We start from the raw sequence: 16,035 nt of genomic DNA, 5'->3' as shown, positions 1-16,035 counted from the left end.
CTAGTGGCTGGAAAAACAGTGAACCCTGGAAGCCAATCAGATCAGGAAGAGAAGGAAGAAGAAAAAAAAGTATAAAAAGACAGATTAGGAGATATAGAAGACTGCAGATGCTGGAATCTGGAGCAACCATCTGCTGGAGGAACTTGATGGAGTAGCATCAAAGGGAATAAAGGAGTTGTCAAAATTTTACAAAACTCTACAATTCCTTCCCTCCTACAGATTCTGCCCCTGAATTTCTCCAGTAGATGACATTGCTGAAGACTAGTAGAACATAGAACAGTACAGCTCAATATGGGCTCTTCATTGAAAATGGAGAAGTTTTACTTACCTTTTTAAGACCCAAACAATACTGTACAAATGCTTGTTTCAGATTCCCTCCCTGTTGCATAGAACTAATACGAAGGTGGTCTTCTTTATTGACCCAAACAATAAAATTTTTCATATCATTGTGCCTATAAAATGCAAATTTTATCATTTGTATCTTTGAAGTCAAATGGGATTCTATCTGAACAAAAGGTAGTTTTTTTTTAATGTCAAAAAAAAATTGTCCACATAGACTCAGTATGTCATCTCTACTCATGCAAAACTATTGGTTCATCTAACATTTTTTTTTGACTAAAATGGTTTACATCACTGGAATAAGTTTATTACACCTGTGATTCAGGAGGAAAGGGGGAAGAAGAGGCACACTGTAGTGATAGGGGTTTCCTCCTGGGTGCCAGGGTCCGGGATATCTCGGATAGAGTCCTCAGTATTCTTAAGTGGGAGGGTGAACAGGCAGAGGTCATGGTCCATGCAGGTACCAACAGCATTGATAGAATGAGTGATGAGGTTCTGCAAAGGGAGTTAGGTGCCAAGTTAAAGGGCAGGACCTCCGGACTTCTGATCTCAGGATCGCTAGCAGTGCCACGTGCTAGTGAGGCCAGAACTAGGAAGATTATATAGTTTAATACGTGGCTGAGAAGTTGATGTAAAGGAGAGGGCAAGATATTTGGATCATTGGACTCCCTTCCAGGGAAGGTGAGACCTGTACAGAAGGGACAGCTTGCACCTAAACTGGAAGGGGACTAATATCCTAGTGGGAACGTTTACTAATGATGCACAGTGAGGTTTAAAGTAGAAGTGTGGTGGGATGGAAACCAGAGTGCCAGTACATTTAGTGGAGAGATTGTGGAGTCAGATAAGACCTCAAGCAAAGTTAGGAATCAAAAGGTTGAGCATAATGCGACTAGTGTCCTGAGCTGCCTATATTTCAATACAAGTATTGTAGGAAAGGTGGATAATCGTGCTGAAGATGAGTTAGCTGGTTTACAAACAAAGGCAATGTGTAGTGAAGAGTCACTGTTGTTAGGGCAAAATTGCAGTCAACAGGATGAGTTGCAACATAAAAGGTAGACAAAATTGAAAAGGGTGAATTCAGGACTTGTATTTGAATGTGTGCAGTATACAGAATAAGGTAGATGAACTTGCAGAACAGTTGCAGATTGGCAGGTGTGATGCAAAAGTAACTGAATTGTGGCTGAAAGATACTCACAGCTGGAGTTTAATGTCCAAGTTTACACATTGTATTGCAAGGACAGGCAGGAAGGCAGAGGGGGTAGTGTTGCTCTGATGTTAAAAGATGAAATCAAATCCTTAGAAAGATACGACAAAGGGTTGGAAGGTGTTGAATCATTGTGGATAGAGCTAAGGAACTGCAAGAGTAAAAAGACCCTGATGGGAGTTGTACATAGTACCACCCAAACAGTAGTAAGAATGTCACCTACAAATTAAAACGGGAGATAGAAAATAGGGCCGAAAGGGCAATGTTACAATAGTCATGCAGGTAGATTGGGAAAATCAGGTTGGTGCTGGATTCCAGGAGGGGGTATTTCTAAAATGCCAACATTGTTGAGCCCACTAGATGATCAATTATTCTGGATTGGGTGTTGTGCAATGAACCAGAATTGATTAGAGTCCTTAAGTTAAAGAAGCCTTAGGGGCAAGTGATTGTAAGATGAAATTCACCTTGAAATTGAAAATAAGCAGCTAAGGTCAGATATATCAGTATTACAGTGGAGCAAAGGGAATTACAGAGGCACGAGATAGGAGCTGGCCAAAATTGATTGAAAAAGAACACTGGCAGGAATGATGACAAAGCAGCAATGGCTGAAATTTCTGGCAGCAATTTGGAAGGCACAGAGTAGAAACATAGAAAATAGGTGCAGGAGTAGGCCATTCAGCCCTTCGAGCCTGCACCGCCATTTATTATGATCATGGCTGATCATCCAACTCAGAACCCTGCACCAGCCTTCCCTCCATACCTCCTGATCCCCGTAGCCACAAGGGCCATATCTAACTCCCTCTTAAATATAGCCAGTGAACTGGCCTCAACTGTTTCCTGTGGCAGAGAATTCCACAGATTCACCACTCTCTGTGTGAAGGAGTTTTTCCTAATCTCGGTTCTAAAAGGCTTCCCCTTTATCCTCGAACTGTGACCCCTCGTTCTGGACTTCCCCAACATCGGGAACAATCTTCCTGCATCTAGCCTGTCCAATCCCTTTAGGATTTTATACGTTTCAATCAGATCCCCCCTCAATCTTCTAAATTCCAACGAGTACAAGCCCAGTTCATCCAGTCTTTCTTCATATGAAAGTCCTGCCATCCCAGGAATCAATCTGGTGAACCTTCTTTGTACTCCCTCTATGGCAAGGATGTCTTTCCTCAGATTAGGGGACCAAAACTGCACACAATACTCCAGGTGTGGTCTCACCAAAGCCTTGTACAACTGCAGTAGTACCTCCCTGCTCCTGTACTCAAATCCTCTCGCTATAAATGCCAGCATACCATTCGCCTTTTTCACCGCCTGCTGTACCTGCATGCCCACTTTCAATGACTGGTGTATAATGACACCCAGGTCTCGTTGCACCTCCCCTTTTCCTAATCGGCCACCATTCAGATAATAATCTGTTTTCCTATTTTTGCCACCAAAGTGGATAACTTCACATTTATCCACATTAAATTGCATCTGCCATGAATTTGCCCACTCACCCAACCTATCCAAGTTACCCTGCATGCTCTTAGCATCCTCCTCACAGCTAACACTGCCGCCCAGTTTCGTGTCATCCGCAAACTTGGAGATGCTGCATTTAATTCCCTCATCCAAGTCATTAATATATACTGTAAAAAAACTGGGGTCCCAGCACTGAGCCTTGCGGTACCCCACTAGTCACTGCCTGCCATTCTGAAAAGGTCTCGTTTATTCCCACTCTTTGCTTCCTGTCTGCTAACCAATTCTCTATCCACATCAATACCTTACCCCCAATACCGTGTGCTTTAAATTTGCACACTAATCTCAATCTCACTAATCACTAATCTCAGTAGAGCCCAAAGAGGAATTAGTATTCTAAAGGAAAGTGACACAACAGTGGCTAACAAAGGAAGTCAAAGTCAACATAAAAGCTGAAGAGAGGGCATATAATAGAGCAAAAATTAATGGGAAGCTAAAGGATTGGGAAGCTTTTAAAAACCAACAGAAGCAAGTTTAAAAAGTCATTAAAAAGGTAAAGGTGGAATATGAAAATAAGCTAGCCAACAATATTAAAGAGGATACCAGAAGTTACTTCAAGCCTAAAGTCACCTGGACCAGATCGTGTACACCCCAGAGTTCTGAAAGAAATTGCTGAAGAGATCATGGAGGCATTTAGTAATGATCTTTTTAGAATCACTAAATTCTGGAATGGTTCCAGAAGACTGGGAAAATTGCAAATGTCACTCCACTCTTCAAAGCTGGAGAGAGGCAAAAGCAAGGAAATCATAGGCCTGTTAGTCTGACCTCTGGCAAGATGTTGGAGTCAATTATTAAGGATGAAGCCTTGGGGTACTTGGAGAGACATGATAAAACAGGCCATAGTCAGCATAGTTTTCTCAAGGGAAGGTACTTCCTGACAAATCTGTTGGAATTCTTTGAAGAAATAACAAGCATTGATGAAGGTAGAGCAGTAAATGTAGTGTATATGGATTTCAGCAAGGCATTTGATAAGGTATCCCATGCAAGGCTTATTGAGAAAGTAAGGAGGCATGTGATCTGAGGGGACTTTGCTTTGTGGATCCAGAATTGGCTTGCCCACAGAAGGCAAAGAGTGGTTGTAGAGGGGTCATATTCTGTGTGGAGGTCAGTCACCAGTGGTGTGCCTCAGGGATCTGTTTTGGGTCTCCTATTCTTTGTGATTTTTATAAATGACCTGAATGAGGAAGTGGAGGGATGGATTAGAAAATTTGCTGATAACGCAAAGGTGGGGTGTGTTGTGGATAGTGTGGAAGGCTGTCAGAGGTTACAGCAGGACATTGATAGGATACAAAACTGGGCTGAGAAGTGGCAGATGGAGTTCAACCCAGATAAGTGTGAGGTGGTTCATTTTACTAGGTCAAATATGATGGTAGAATATAGTATTAATGGCAAGACTCTTGGCAGCGTGGAGGATCGGGGGATCTTGGGGTCCGACTCTGTGGTTAAGAAGGCATACAGTGCATTGACCTTCATCAATCATGGGATTGAGTTTAAGAGCCGAGAGGTAATGTTGCAGCTATATAGGACCCTGGTCAGACCCCACTTGGAGGACTATGCTCAGTTCTGGTCGCCTCACTACAGGAAGGATGTGGAAACTATAGAAAGGGTGCAGAGGAGATTTACAAGGATGTTGCCTGGATTGGGGAGTATGCCTTATGAGAATAGGTTGAGTGAATTCTGCCTTTCCTCCTTGGAGCAACAGAGGATGAGAGGTGACCTGATAGTGGTGTATAAGGTGATGAGAGGCATTGATCATGTGGATAGTCAGAGGCCTTTTCCCAGGGCTAAAATGGCTAGCACCAGAGGACACAGTTTTAAAGTGCTTGGAGGTAGGTACAGAGGAGATGTCAGGGGTAATTTTTTTTTTTAAAAGCAGAGTGGTGAGTGCATGGAATGGGCTGCTGGCGACAATGGTGGAGGCGGATATGATAGGGTCTTTTAAGATATTTCTGGATAGGTACACGGAGCTTCTAACGAGGGCTATGGGTAACCCTAGGTAATTTGTAATATAAGGACACGTTCAGCACAGCTTTGTGGGCCAAAGGGTCTGTATTGTGCTGTAGGTTTTCTATGTTTCTACAGTAGACAAAGGAGAATCAGTGGATGTTGTGTACTTGGATTTTCAGAAGGCCTTTGACAAGGTGCCACATATAAGACTGCTTAACAAGCTATGAGCCCATGGTATTACAGGAAAGATTCTAGCATGGATAAAGCAGTGGCTGATTAGCAGGAGGCAAAGAGTGGGAATAATAGGAGTCTTTTCTGGCTGGCTACTGGTGACTAATGGTGTTCCACAGGATGGAATATTGTGTCAGGAAGTGTGGTCATGCACTTTGGTTGATGAAAAATGAAAGGGTTGACTATTTTCTAAAGAGAGAAAATACAAAAAAAAACTGAGGCATAAAGGGACTTGGGAGTCCTTGTGCAGGATTCCCTAAAGGTTAATTTGTAGATTGAGTCAATCAAATGCAATGTTAACATTTATTTCCAAGAGGACTATAATACAAAAACAATGTTGAAACTTTATGAAACACTGGTGAGCAGTTTTGGGCCCCTTATATTAGAAAGGATGCACTGAAACTGGAGAGGGTTCAAAGGAGGTCCACGAAAATGATTCCAGGATTGAATGCTTTATCATAGTAAGAATGTTTGATGCCCCTGGGCCTGTATTTCCTGGAATTCAGAAGAATGTGTGGTGACTTCATTGAAATCTATTGAGTGGTGAAAAGCTTTGACAGAGTGGATGTGGAGAAGAAGTTTCCCATGGCAGGAGAGTCTGAGACTAGAGTACACAGCCTCAGAATAGAGGGGTTTCTTTTTAGAACAGAGATGAGGAGGAATTTCTTTAGCCTGAGAGTGGTTAATCTGTAGAATTCTTTGCCCCAGGCAGCTGTGGAGGCCAAGTCTTTATATATATATTTATTTATATATTTTTAAGGCAGAGGTTGATAGATTATGATTGGTCAGGGCATGAAAGGATATGGGGAGATTGGGGCCCCAAGAGGACAACTGGATCAGTCATGATGAAATGGCAGATCAGACTTGATATACCAAATGGCCTAATTCCACTCCTATATCTTATGCTCTTAAAGATAATTTGGTTCTTAATTGGATGGATAATAGTGTGAGTAGTTTAGAATGTTAGTGACACTCTTGAGAAGCCGCAGAAACCATCAACTCAATACTTTGCAAAGTATAATGGCATCATTGTTAATCTATTATCCCCAGCTACCAGTCACAATATTAACTATATACTTATGTTTTTAATAAAAGTTATCACAGTAACATTTAACTTTTCATCTCAGTTTTAAAACATATACCAATAAAATAATTTGATCCAAGACATTCAAGCTTTTGGGGAAAAAAAATCAGAAATTCTCTAAGTATTGTGAAAGCAATAACTATAAAGTTTTGAACGTTGCGTGTTGGAGAAACTATGAGGAATTATAACAATTAACACACCCTACTCACACAAATTTATATTTATTTACCCCAAAAAGAGCAAGCTGCATAAACTATTCTGCATTTTCTATTTCTCCTGGGTTTCCTACAGACAATGGTCAAGCTGTTTGCTGGGCAAACTACCCATTCGATTTCTCCATGCTGTACTTATAATTCATTATAGTCTAATGCGAAACCTCCTTTTGTTCCCCCTATTCCATTAAATTGCCACTAGGTCACTAAATCAATTGTTCTCTTTCCCGGCCTTTAATACTCTATTCCAAGTTGCCCACCAGGTGAAAAGGATGCTGTAAGTATACTTAAAATAGATGTGAAATGTCAATGTGCAAGAGGAATTAGATAAATGGCTCAAAAGCATGGGGAAGCCTATTCAGAAGTGTCATCGTTTTTCAATCCATTGAGATCACAGACTATTTAGCAAACATGCTGGGTTTAAAAAGCACACCTACCAGACTCCCCGTGCATCTGGCCAATCTCTGGCCATTCCAGATGAAAGCATCTTTGGAGTAACAATATAATCAGTAAGAATTCCAGCGTCAGTCAAACTCCGACGGTCTTCCTCACTCAAGTTCTTCAATGAGTGATAAGTGCCCTTAAATTCATCATTCAGTCCATTGAGGGCTATGGATGACAGATTTGATCAAAGTTGATGGAAACAAACATAGTCAGGATAGCTTCAATTGGAAAAGCAGATTTTTTTTGAATGCTTTTATATTCCACTCAGTACTCAGTCCCTTGCTTTCTGTCATACAAATTGATGAATTATGCAGGAAATGGTAAAGACTGACCACGTGGTGGCAGTTAGGAAGAAAATTTTAAACTGCAGGAAGATACAGAGTCTGGTCAGGAGGGCAGATAAAGGGCAAATAAAATTTAATCCATTCACTTGGAGATGTTCAACAAGGCAATGGAATATACAATGAAAGTCCTGACATTGTGTTCTAAGAACCAAGGAGAAGTATACATCCGAAATACTGGAGGAACTTAGCAAGCCAGGCAGCATCTACAGAAAAGGGTACAGTCGATGTTTTGGGCCAAGACCCTTCAGCAGGACTGGATGGGTTTCCAGCATCTGCAGGTTTTCTCTTGTTTGTGAACATATACATCCATAGATCTTGAAAGGTCAATAAGGAGATGTAAAAACAAATGGGATGGTTCCTTTTATCGGCCATGACAGAATTTATGAGCAGGAAGGGTTTGCAAAAACTGTATACATTGCTAGTTAGGCCACAGCTTCAGCATGAACACAGCTTTGATCACCATATTACAGGAAAGATATGATTACACTAGAGAAGCATAGAAGTGATTTATGAGGATATTAAACTACCTGGCAAATGGTAGCAATGGGTAAATATTAAATACACTAGGGTTATTTTCTTTGGAAGAAGAGACAAACCTTAATCAAGTTAAGGGAAGGGCCTGCATGGAGTAAATTGGAATAACGTATCTCCCTTACTGGGGTTAAAATTGGGCAACAAAGACTGAAAGTGATTTGCAGAAGGATTAGGATTTGGTTGCTGCAGGTACATTAAGAATATCTAAAAGTAACGTGGATAGGGCCAAACATGGGCAAATAGGACTAATTAGATGGGAATCTTGGTCAGCATGAACCAAAAGGCCTGCTTCCATGCTGTATGACAAGACAAGGTTAAGAGACAAATTAAGACTTATTTCACCCCGTGCATAGGAGACTGGGGTTCACTGCCTGAAAGACTGGCAGAAACAGTAAACCTCATCACATTTAAAAATAAATTGTACATGTACTTGAAGAGCTGTGGCTGGAATAGCCGTAAACTAAATGTTAAAAGGATTAATTCAATGCTGTTTTTTTTGACCAATGTGGATACGAGTCTTCCTTCTATGTTGTAAATTTGCCATGATCCAGTAAAGAGATAAATCAATCATTTAATTACATTTGTACATTCAAAACAGAGAAACATCTGGTATTTTCTGAGGGCTGGCACCTTTAAACTCAAATAACACAATAATTTGATTTTTGAATAAAATAATTTGGAATACTCTCATGAAATGGCTAATACTGGGTACACCATTCTGCATTCCACACCCTCAGGTCAACCCCATGTACATCTGTAGAATTAACCTAGACCATGTTATAGCTGCTTTCCAGTCCCATGTTCATTGATCGTAGTTCAAGATCAAAGGAACTGCTGGCGGACATTCATTTAATTCAAGCTCTGCCCTCAGGCTGGTATCTACTTAGTGGCAACAGCAAATATAAGACTGTAATGTAGGAGGGGAATGCTTCCCACTGCTATTCAGCTGTCAGGGTATGTGCTGTACTCTGCAGGGAACTGGCAACTTCCCAGCTTGTTCCCTTTGTAAGAAATGCATTTTCAGAAGTCTCCTAAAAGTAAGTCACAATGAAACCACAGGGACTTGAACAAAAATATCAACGCTCATAAGGAAGTCAAAGCCATTCAGTTGAAATGCAAATTCTTTTAAACTTTGGCAAAAATGTAAGAATCTAAAACAAAAACTGGTAATTATAAATATAAAACTACAAAGGGCAGTACTCTGGGGAAAAGTGGTGAAACCGACAAAATTGTTCAGTGACAGCCAAGTAGCTTCTTAGCCAGTAGGCAATTTGAAGACACCATATTGGGAATTTAAACTTAAACTATCAAATTTGGAAACACAAACCCGAGGAAATCTGCAGATGCTGGAAATCCCACCGATCTCCCTCCCGGCACTTATCCTTGTAAGCAGAACAAGTGCTACATATGCCCTTACACTTCCTCCCTCACCACCATTCAAGGCCCCAGACAGTCCTTCCAGGTGAGACAACACTTCACCTGTGAGTCGGCTGGTGTGATATACTGCGTCCGGTGCTCCCAGTGTGGCCTTCTATAAATTGGTGAGACCCAATGCAGACTGGGAGACCGTTTCACTGAACATCTGTGCTCTGTCCACCAGAGAAAGCAGGATCTCCCAGTGGCCACACATTTTAACTCCATGTCCCATTCCCAGTCTGGTATGTCTATCCACGGCCTCCTCTGCTGTCAAGATGAGGCCACACTCAGGTTGGAGGAACAACACCTTATATTCTGTCTGGGTAGCCTCCAACCTGATGGCATGAACATTGGCTTCTCTAACTTCCATTAATGCCCCTCCTCCCGTTCTTATCCCATCCCTTATTTATTTATTATTTTTTATTTTTCCCTTTTACTCCCCCCGCTCTCTGTCCCTCTCACAATAACTCTTTGCCTGCTCACCATCTTCCTCTGGCACTCCCCTCCCCCTTTCTTTCTCCCTAGCCCTCCCATCCCATGATGCTCTCCCTTCTCCAGCTTTGTATCCCTTTTGCCAATCAACTTCCAGCTCTTAGCTCTATCCCTCCCCCTCCCGTCTTCTCCTATCATTTAGCTCTATCTCTCCCCCTCCCACCTTCAAATCTCTTACTATCCCTTCTTTCAGTTAGTCCTGACGAAGGGTCTCGGCCCAAAACATGGACTGTGCTTCTTCCTATGGATGCTGACTGGCCTGCTGCGTTCCACCAGCATTTTGTGTGAAATGTTGGAAACAGTTGCATTACTATGCTCAGTTCTGGTTGCTTCACTACGGGAAGGATGTAGAAACCATAGAAAGGGTGCAGAGGAGATTTACAAGGATGTTTCCTGGATTGGGGAGCATGCCTTATGAAAACAGGTTGAGTGAACTCGGCCTTTTCTCCTTGGAGCGATGGAGGATGAGAGGTGTATAAGATGATGAAAGGCATTGATCATGTGGATATTCAGAGGCTTTTTCCCAGGGCTGAAATGGCTGCCACAAGAGGGCACAGGTTTAAGGTACTTGGGAGTAGGTACAGAGGAGATGTCAGGGGTAAGTGTTTTTTTCGTTTTTTTTTATATACACAGAGTGTGGTGAGTGCACGGAATGGGCTGCCGGCAACGGTGGTTGAGGTAGATACAATAGGATCTTTTAAGAGACTTTTAGATAGATACATGGAGCTTAGAAAAATAGAGGGCTATGGGTAACCCTTGTAATTTCTAATGTAGGGACATGTTCAGCACAGCCTTGTGGGCCAAAGGGCCTGTATTGTGCTGTAGGTTTTCTGTTTCTTAAAAAAAGGCTGCATGGCAGTTAGCACAACATTTTTAAAAAATATTCAGAACAACAGTAGACATGATTAGCTGTAATAGATAAATATCTACAAACTCAGAAAGCAGTCATTGATAGATTAGTCAAATAGTCTAATTCATCACTTGGATAGAATGGTGGTCAGTTGCCAACTTTTAAGATCGACCACCTTATTCTGACTTCCAATAAAAATAGTTTGCTCCTCAGTCATGTCTGGAAGTTTTGAGCTGAGCATGGATGAACTGAAATGGTTACAGTGCAAAGTAGAAACAGAATGGAACTATTACTACCAACTAACTGGGTAGTCTGAATAGCCTCCAACCTAATGGTATGAATATTGATTTCTCCCTCCCCTCTTCTATTTCTCACTCTGGCCTCTTACTTCTTCTCACCTGCCTATCACCTCCACCTGGATTCCCTTCTCAGATTCCTTCCTCTCCAGCCCTTAACCTTTCCCACCCAACACACACAAAGTGCTGGAGGAACTCAGTAGGCCAGGCCGCATCTATGGAAAAGAGTAAACAGTGAACGTTTCGGACTGAGTACCTTCATCGGGAACACTGTAAGTCAGGCAGCATCTGTGGAAATGAATAAACAGTTGACGTTTCAGTGATGAAGGGTCTCAGCTCGAAACATCAACTGTTTATTGATGGAAAGTCTCGGCCCAAAACATCAACTGTTTATTCATTTCCACAGATGCTGCCTGACTTGCTGAGTTCCTCCAGCATTTTGTGTGTGTGTTGATTTGGATTTCCAGCATCTGCAGACTTTCTAGTGTTTATGATTTACTACTAACAATAATTTAGTCAGAAAGGTAATCTCTAAACAGAATGGGGAATCTATATAAATTTTAGCAAGAGCAGAGAGAGCAGTTTTGGGGCTCCTCTCTATGAGAAAGATGTTGACATAATAAAAACAGTACACCACAGAATAAAAAGAATGCTATCTGATATGATATGAGTAAATGCAAGCGCAAGACTTGTAAAATTGAAGCACATTATTCAACAGGAGAGATTAAACAGAAGAAATTAAAAATATTTATGCTCAAGAGGGAATAGGCTAGATGGAGCAAATGGCTAAAGGATTTGGAATGAGAACATAGATATAATATTACATCTATGAGATCTAAAACAATAACAGGAGAACTGTTCTTTTGCACACAGAGTTGCAAGGCCACTTTGAGGCTCCTGATTGAACCAGAAACCACATAGCAATATATTTGATAGTAAAGAGTGCAAATAGATACAGGAAAAATATGGGTATGTAGAATTAGGATTACTACTTATGAGAAGGCTGAATATAAATGTGGACTGTTCAGATCAGTGGGCTGAATCAATGTTCTATTTGTAATATACTTAATTGTGTTAATGAAAGCCAAATGAAAAGAGGAATCGCTGGTAGATGAAGCAACGGGAAAAAGTAAAAGAGACAACACACAGGACAAGACCTCTGAATGCATAAAATGCAAGAGGTTTGATGAGATGGATTGCCTGGAGACTAACTGTCAAAATTCTGGTTACATTAGATAATACTAAGACAGTGAAATATTCTATTATTAAAAAAGAAAGATAGGATGTGCTAGTGAAAGGATCAATGATCAAAAACTGGGCTTATTTTGATGTGATCTGAATTTTTTGAACAGTGCATGGCCTTGATAAAAATCAGTGAGTGCAGGAAAGTCCTTTTCTGGTAATTTTCTGGCCAAAAAATAAAATAATCTAGAGCTATCCCGGCATATGTGACAAATAAACTCTGCTCAGGTTTCCAGCTTGATATAGGTATCAATTATGACTGATGTTTCAATGACCAGCTCTACTGTCTTCATCAGGGATGATACGTGGGCACGTCTAGTCCGGTGGTATTTATACCCCTATAGTCCAGCCCTCCTGATTGGTTAGTCCTCATCCAATCAGTTTTCCGCTCTCCCACCTTGTTTACAGTCAGATTCCAGTTTCTAAGAGTGAAATCTTTGTCTTTGTTAAAATGGTTGCCTCCCATTCCTGTTCCTGGACATTCTAATATGACGGAAACTGGATGGTAGCTTCATGCATGACATCTATTGAAACCCACTCACACAGGTGTACCTCAACAATAAAAGCCACCATCATGCCTCCTAATGTAGAGTGGTTCGTTCTACTTTGATTAACCATGCGAAAACTATATCAGACCCAGAGAATCTCCCGGAGGAAATAAGACAATTACGCACAACATTCCTACAGATGGCTACAAGGTGAAGGAAATCAATCGGGCTCTTAAAAGGGCCAACAGGTAAACCAGGAAACCTAACAATGAGGAGGAACCCATCACTACCGCCCGTCTTTCCTATATTTCCATGGTTTCTGGAAGGATCACCAGGATCCTGAAAAAAATACTGGATTAATACTATCCACAAACCCGTAAAGAAACTCAAATCACAGCTTATGCAGATCAAAGATGACCTGGGACTCTGGTCGGCCGGCATTTACCGGATTCCCTGTGAATGTGGAGCAGCATATATCAGCCAGACGGGATGCATGGTGGAAACCCGCATTAAGGAGCAGAGGAGGTGTATCCATTTGGGTTACCCGGAGAAATCAGTGGTAGAAGAACATTGCATTCGCACTAACTATAGGATTGACTTTGGCAGCACAAAACTACTGTGCTGCACCAATAGCTTTTGGGACCACCTGGAAAAGGAAATGCTTGAAATAAAACCAAAGGTAAAGAATTTCAACAAAGCCGAAGGTCTTGCTCTAGGTAAGAGCTGGAATTCAATTATATATCACGATTTAGAACACAGAACCACGTTACAGGCCTTTCAGCCCACAATGGTGTGCTGCCCTATTAACCTACTCTAAGATCAGTCTTGCCCTTCCATCACACATAGGCACATTGATGGAGAGCTATCCAAGTGTCTCATAAATGACCCTAATGTATCTGCCTCTACCACTACGCTGCAGCATATTTCATGCACTCACCACTCTGTGTGCAAGGAAATTTACCTCTGGCATATCCCCTATACCCCAATCTCCTTAAAATTATGCCCTCTCATATTAGCCATTTCTGCCCTGGGAAAAACATTCTAGCTGTCCATTCAATCTGTCTCTCTTATCAGCATGTACACCTCCATCAAATAATCTCATCCTCTGCTCCACAGAGAAAAGTCCTAGATCACTCAACCTATCCTCAAAAGACATGCTCTCCAATCCAGACAGCATCCTCACAAATCTCCTCTGCACCCTCTCTGAGGCATTCCTCATCCGTTCTATAATGAGGCGACCAAAACTGAACACAATATTTGAAGTGTGGTCTATCTAACCACAGTGTTGTAGAGCTGCAACATTACCTCTCGGCTCTTGAATTCAGTCCCCCAACTAATAAAGGCCATCATACCATACATGTTCTTAACCACACTGTCAACTTGCACAGCAACTGTGAAGAACCTATACCCTTGGACCCCAAGACAGAATATTCTCCATCTGCTTCTACCCTTTGCCATCTGTGGGCAAGCCGATTCTGAATCCAAGCAGCCAAGTTTCCCTGGATCCCATGCCTCCTGACTTCGTGAATGAGCCTACCATGGAGAAACTTGCCCATTTAGTAGATAGATGTGAAAGGAAGAAATCTATAATTCAAAATTGTCATAAGGCCATAAAATATAGGAACAGAATTTGGCCATCTGGCCCATTGAGTCTGCTCCGCCATTTCATCATGGCTGATCCAATTTTCCTCTCAGTCCCAATCTTCTGCCTTCTCCTGTATCCCTTCATGCCCCGACCAATCAAGAATCTATCAACTTCTGCCTTAAATATACATAAAGACATAGCCTCCACATCCGCCTGTGGCCAAGAATTCCACAGATTCACCACTCTCTGGCTAAAGAAATTCCTCATCTCCATTCTAAAAGGACACCCCTCTATTCTGATATCGTATTTGCCTTCCTCACCACTGACTCAACCCACAAATTAACCATTAGAGAATCCTGCACAAGGACTCCCAAGTCCCTTTGCACCTCATTTTTTTGTATTTTCTCTCCATTTAGAAAATAATCAACCCTTTCATTTCTTCTACCAAAGTGCATGACCATACACTTCCCAACACTGTATTCCATCCGCCATTTGTTTGCCCATTCTCCTAACCTGTCCAAGTCTTTCTGTAGCCTCTCTACTTCCTCAAAGCTACCTGCCCCTCTACCTATTTGCACCAAAGCTATCAATTCTATCATCCAAATTATTGACAGAAAACATATAAAGAATCGGTCCCAACACAGACCCCTGTGGAGTACCACCAGTCACCACAGCCAGCCAGAAAAGTCTCCCTTCATCCCCTCTCTTTGCCTCCTGCCAATCAGCCACTGTTTTATCCATGCTAGAATATTTCCTATAATAGCATGGTCTGGTAGTTTTAGTCTTGTTAGGCTGCCTCACATATGGCACCATGTCAAAGTCCTTCTGAAATTTAGAGTACACAACATCCACTGATTCTGCTTTGTCTATCCTGCTGTTATTTCTTCAAAGAATTCCAACAAATTTTTCAGGCAAGGTTTTCTCTTGAGGAAACCATGCTGACTATGGCCTATTTTATCCTGTGCCTCTAAATACCCTGAGACCTCATCATCAATAATCGACTCCATCATCTTCACTGAGGTCATACTAACTGGCCTGTAGTTTCCTTTCTTCTGCCTCTCTCCCTTCTTGAAGAGTGGATAACTAAGATATGACCTACTTAAACATTTTCATTCATTTGACAGAGGAAGCTTAAGATACATAAATATAATTACTATAAATAAAAATACAAATGCCTTCTAACACCTAGTCCTCAGTGTAGCCAAAAGAATTTCACAGTCAATGTGTTAGTTTTGAAACATAATCTTTATTCTATGTGGGTAACCTCAGTAGCTAACTAGCATGCAGCAAATTCACACAAACATCTGGTCATACTGAAAACTAATAATTCTCTGCCATCTAATTGGATAGAAACTTTATTTAACTACAGAATGCTATAACAGGATGTGAACACAACACCAGGAATTAACTGCTTTTGTCAAAATCTTCACTATAAGCAAATATAATTTCTGCAAGATAAAGTCTCAAATAAAACAACTAAAAAGCATGAATTCATACAATTTTAAAATATAGGTTGAATAAATTTTGGCATCATTTGCATTTAAATGGATTTCATTTACTAACAATCTATTTTAATATGATACATTACTTTCACAAGGGGAGTAATTGCCAGATGAATCCAACAGATTATGCTAAAGCAGTTTTTCTTATTATGATGGGTTAAATTAGCAACTCGTGATGAAAATTCCAGCTCCAGACACCATTGTAGCTTCCTCAGTGTCAACAAGACAAAGGAGTTGGTTATCGACTTCAGGAGAACTCACACCACCCACACACCCCTTTACACTGGAGGCAAGGTGGTGGAAACGGTGAGCAGTTTCA

General features: G+C 41.3%; 1 protein-coding gene across 1 annotated transcript in view; it reads right to left on the bottom strand.

Annotated features, from left to right (window-relative positions):
- LOC140201264 (creatine kinase M-type-like) overlaps window positions 1-16,035 on the bottom strand; it is a 29,413-nt gene that overhangs the window by 2,008 nt on the left and 11,370 nt on the right. The window contains exons 6-7 of the mRNA XM_072265070.1: window positions 6,961-7,132; window positions 329-452 (exon numbers count right to left, since the gene is read on the bottom strand). Coding sequence (XP_072121171.1) covers window positions 329-452; window positions 6,961-7,132 — 296 coding nt within the window. The remainder of the gene's footprint in view (window positions 1-328; window positions 453-6,960; window positions 7,133-16,035) is intronic.

This window comes from Mobula birostris, chromosome 8 (assembly GCF_030028105.1).
Source record: "Mobula birostris isolate sMobBir1 chromosome 8, sMobBir1.hap1, whole genome shotgun sequence".
Taxonomy (NCBI): domain Eukaryota; kingdom Metazoa; phylum Chordata; class Chondrichthyes; order Myliobatiformes; family Myliobatidae; genus Mobula; species Mobula birostris.
The sequence above is the reverse complement of the archived record's forward strand: the minus strand, read 5'-3'. Positions and strand labels throughout refer to the sequence as shown.